At 48.9% G+C, this 3205-nt stretch overlaps 2 protein-coding genes across 2 annotated transcripts; one reads left to right on the top strand and one right to left on the bottom strand.

Annotated features, from left to right (window-relative positions):
* Positions 1-787: 787 nt before the first annotated feature.
* Positions 788-2462, top strand: LOC128276647 (5-methylcytosine rRNA methyltransferase NSUN4-like). Its single transcript, XM_053015105.1, has 3 exons — positions 788-853; positions 917-2205; positions 2265-2462. The coding sequence occupies exons 1-3, from the start codon at positions 788-790 to the stop codon at positions 2407-2409; spliced, it is 1500 nt and encodes a 499-aa protein (XP_052871065.1). The 3' UTR covers positions 2410-2462.
* Positions 2463-2500: 38 nt separating this feature from the next.
* On the bottom strand, positions 2501-3202 carry LOC128276646 (general transcription factor IIH subunit 3-like; the record flags this gene model as incomplete). Its single annotated transcript, XM_053015104.1, has 4 exons — positions 2501-2564; positions 2625-2797; positions 2862-3107; positions 3170-3202. Coding segments are annotated over 4 exons (516 nt in total), but the record flags the coding sequence as incomplete, so codon positions are not given.
* Positions 3203-3205: the final 3 nt, after the last annotated feature.

Here is a 3205-nt window from a genome sequence, read left to right as displayed (position 1 = left end):
ATCTCCCATCACAAAGAAAACCCTGGGTACCTAGGTTACTGCAACCATTTTACCAAACAAATCCACACACACGTTCCACTTTCTATGGCCATAAACCTTTCCACTAACCTTCTTGGCGTCTTCTTACACCAACACGCTCCGGTGCGTGATGAATGCACTCACAGACACGCGTTAGACAATTAATCCAAAACTGCAGCAGCTTCTGGGCCCGTTCTAATTCGTCGTTACAGCAACGCGATAAACGCTACAAACCGAGAGCACACGAAGGGATTCACCCAGCGAAGCACTTCGACAATAGTCGCTATGGTTACGGCTTGTTACCACCACGGAACACACTGTTGGCCGCTTGTGCCAGACAAAAAAATCACCATCAAAAAGGGGGACGAATATCTCGTGAGAACTGAATTCAAACGCACCAAAACGCACCAACCGTTCGCGGTGAAAGGTTTCGCGGAACTGGCTTCGCGCATTGGTCGTGGGGTCGTCCGAACAACCGTCGCCTTTGTTTACGTGCGCGCACACGCCGACGCAATGGTACGCAATGCCAGTTTTGACGTTTCGTACCGGCCTTTTGCTTTGTTTTCATTCCGTAGTTCCAGGGTAAATAACGACGGTATTTTGTGAATTTAATACGTTCTCCGTGAGATTATGTAAAAATCAGCGATATTGATAGGTATAGAATAATTGTTACAAAGCGATATTGTTATACGCTGTAGTTGTAATCGAAATTCTTCGTTTTCTTTCCTGTGATGTCTAGCACGTGTTATAGAAGGGTTTTTTTTCCACGATGTTGCGCCCGGTGAATCGGTTTCCGACGATTTTGCGACGATTTCGACACAGTAAATCTCATTGGGTAGGCCCAAACAAACATCCGGCGGGTTATAATGAACACTAACGCTCCATTCCCTTCACACAGTCCGAGCAACGCAAGAAACAGTTTCCCAAAGATCGGGCACTCGCCAACTACGACGATTTCTACGGATCCGTGTTTGGTGCACGATGGAAAAACATCCGGGTGGCGCTTCAGTGCGAGCACAAATATTTCGCACTCGTCAATCAGTTCGGTGACACAGAAGAAACGATCGGACTGCTCCAGGCGGATGGGGCAATTGATGTGCGGCAAATTTATAACGCACAAAAGAATGCACTTGTTACTGAAAACCGTGATCTGTTCTCCGGGGACAAGGTGTACAAGATGGGTGACCGAGTGCAGGCCTTCCAAGCGAACCGTGAGCAGGAAGAGGCACAAAACCTATACCGGGCCGATCCGGAGGCGGCCCCTAGTTCGATTGGTAAATCAACGACCAACCGTCCCTCCGAAACGGAAGCCTGTGAGGTAGTCGATCATAAGAAGTCGCTCGATAAGGCGCTCCGGGATGACACGGAAATCGATTACCATCGGCTGGTAGATCCGGCAGTCAGCTCGGCCGCTCTGCACGAATTTGTGCCGGCAACGAAGCTGAAAGGGATGGAAGATTTCGTGTTCGAATCGGAGCACTACAAATATTACAGTAACAGCACCGACTTTCCGCTAAACATAGTAATGGAGGACAGCTTCTCCATCCCGGAAACGTTGCATCTTTACACGTACGAACGGGCCAATGTGTCCACTTTTCGAAGCCCTCGGAAGAGCGCGACGGGTGTTCTGTCGCACTTCCTGTTCGATGGAGCCTCCTGTTTGCCTCCTCTCGCGTTGGACGTGCAACCCGGTGAAAGGGTGCTGGATGCGTGTTCGGCACCGGGTGGTAAATCGTTGCTCCTGCTGCAAACGCTGATCCCCGGCACGATTGTTATGAACGATCTGCAGGAGAGCCGCTGCAATCGGATTCGTAGCCTGATGCGTCAATATTTGTACGATTACGATGAGAAGTGGAAGCAACGGCGTTGCTTTATCACACAGACCGATGCGCGCAATCTGCGAGAGTACGGAATGTACGATCGGGTGCTGGTTGATGTGCCCTGCACGAACGATCGCCATTCGGTGATGCAGAACGACAATAATATTTTCAAACCTTCGCGTGTTAAGGAGCGTTTGCGTTTGCCTGAGTTGCAGGCCGGAATTTTGGCCAACTGTTTGCAACTATTGCGGCCTGGCGGAACACTTGTGTACTCGACGTGCAGCCTGAGTCCGGTACAAAACGATGGCGTTGTGCACATGGCCCTGAGCAACATTTTCAACGAACTTGGAATAACGGTTACGATTAGGTGAGTAACGTAAAATTCAATTCGGTTCATCCATTAATTGTCTCTTCAACAATCACTAGGGACCTGAGCCTCATGATGCAACCGCTGAGGGATGTGTTCAAGTTTGCTAACCCCGGCACGCTAAAGTACGGCCAACTCGTACTTCCGTTCCTGCCAGCCAACTTCGGGCCAATGTACATCTGCAAAATGGTTCGCAACGAGTAGTGATGATGGCACCGCTGTAGACAAAAGTGTTTTATTTGAACCCGCCAAGGAAGAGTGTGTAGTAAAGAATCATTCTTTTTCACAGTATTGATCATGTTTTGAGTTTTTTCTTTTTCGGTTTGGCCGCAATCGGTGCAGGTGCTTTGAAGACGGTGCTGAAAGAAAATAAATGCCATCAATGTAATGCAATTGACCCCTTATGCTCCTAAACTCACTGGCAGGTAGTGCAGATGGGGCTGAATTTACAGAAGATTGACAAACAGACGGAACACACGTAACCGATGTCGATAAGCTCCCGGTGGCAGAAACAAGCCGCCCGGTAGTCCACCTTAACGGGGGGCGGAAGGACCAGTTTGCAGCGCATCTGTGGATCCGGTAGAAAAACCCACTGCGACGAAACACAAGAAGGCCATTGGCTTATTTTCTCTCATATGTTAGCTGGTGAAACTTACGAGCAGATATTGAAGGAAACCATCCAGCTGCTCTAACCGAAGATATTGTCCCCCGGTAATATCACATCCTTGCTGCAGTAGACTGAGCGCTTTGTCCAGAGCACAAACATCGACTACAACGCCTTGTTTCTGTGCCGTAAAGAACACATTCATATAAGTCATGTACTGTGAGGCACACTCGTTGCTACCCGTTACAACCAGCACACGGGCGTTGATTTTGGTGGCGGGTGATTTATTCCGATTTATCTACAAAATAAAAATAATCGTTACGATGGGGTGAAAACACACTGGAGAAGCCCAAAACTTGCTCTTGCGATGTAGCACAGCGCCATGGACATGCTGCC

Source organism: Anopheles cruzii, unplaced genomic scaffold (genome assembly GCF_943734635.1).
Source record: "Anopheles cruzii unplaced genomic scaffold, idAnoCruzAS_RS32_06 scaffold01872_ctg1, whole genome shotgun sequence".
In the NCBI taxonomy this organism is placed as follows: Eukaryota; Metazoa; Arthropoda; class Insecta; order Diptera; family Culicidae; genus Anopheles; species Anopheles cruzii.
The sequence above is the reverse complement of the archived record's forward strand: the minus strand, read 5'-3'. Positions and strand labels throughout refer to the sequence as shown.

Coding starts and splice junctions, on each gene's coding strand:
- LOC128276647 (XM_053015105.1), top strand. CDS start 788: ATGTTGCGCCCGGTGAATCGGTTTCCGACGATTTTGCGACGATTTCGA. Junction 854..916: donor GACACAGTAAATCTCATTGG/GTAGGCCCAAAC, acceptor CCCTTCACACAG/TCCGAGCAACGCAAGAAACA. Junction 2,206..2,264: donor GGAATAACGGTTACGATTAG/GTGAGTAACGTA, acceptor AACAATCACTAG/GGACCTGAGCCTCATGATGC.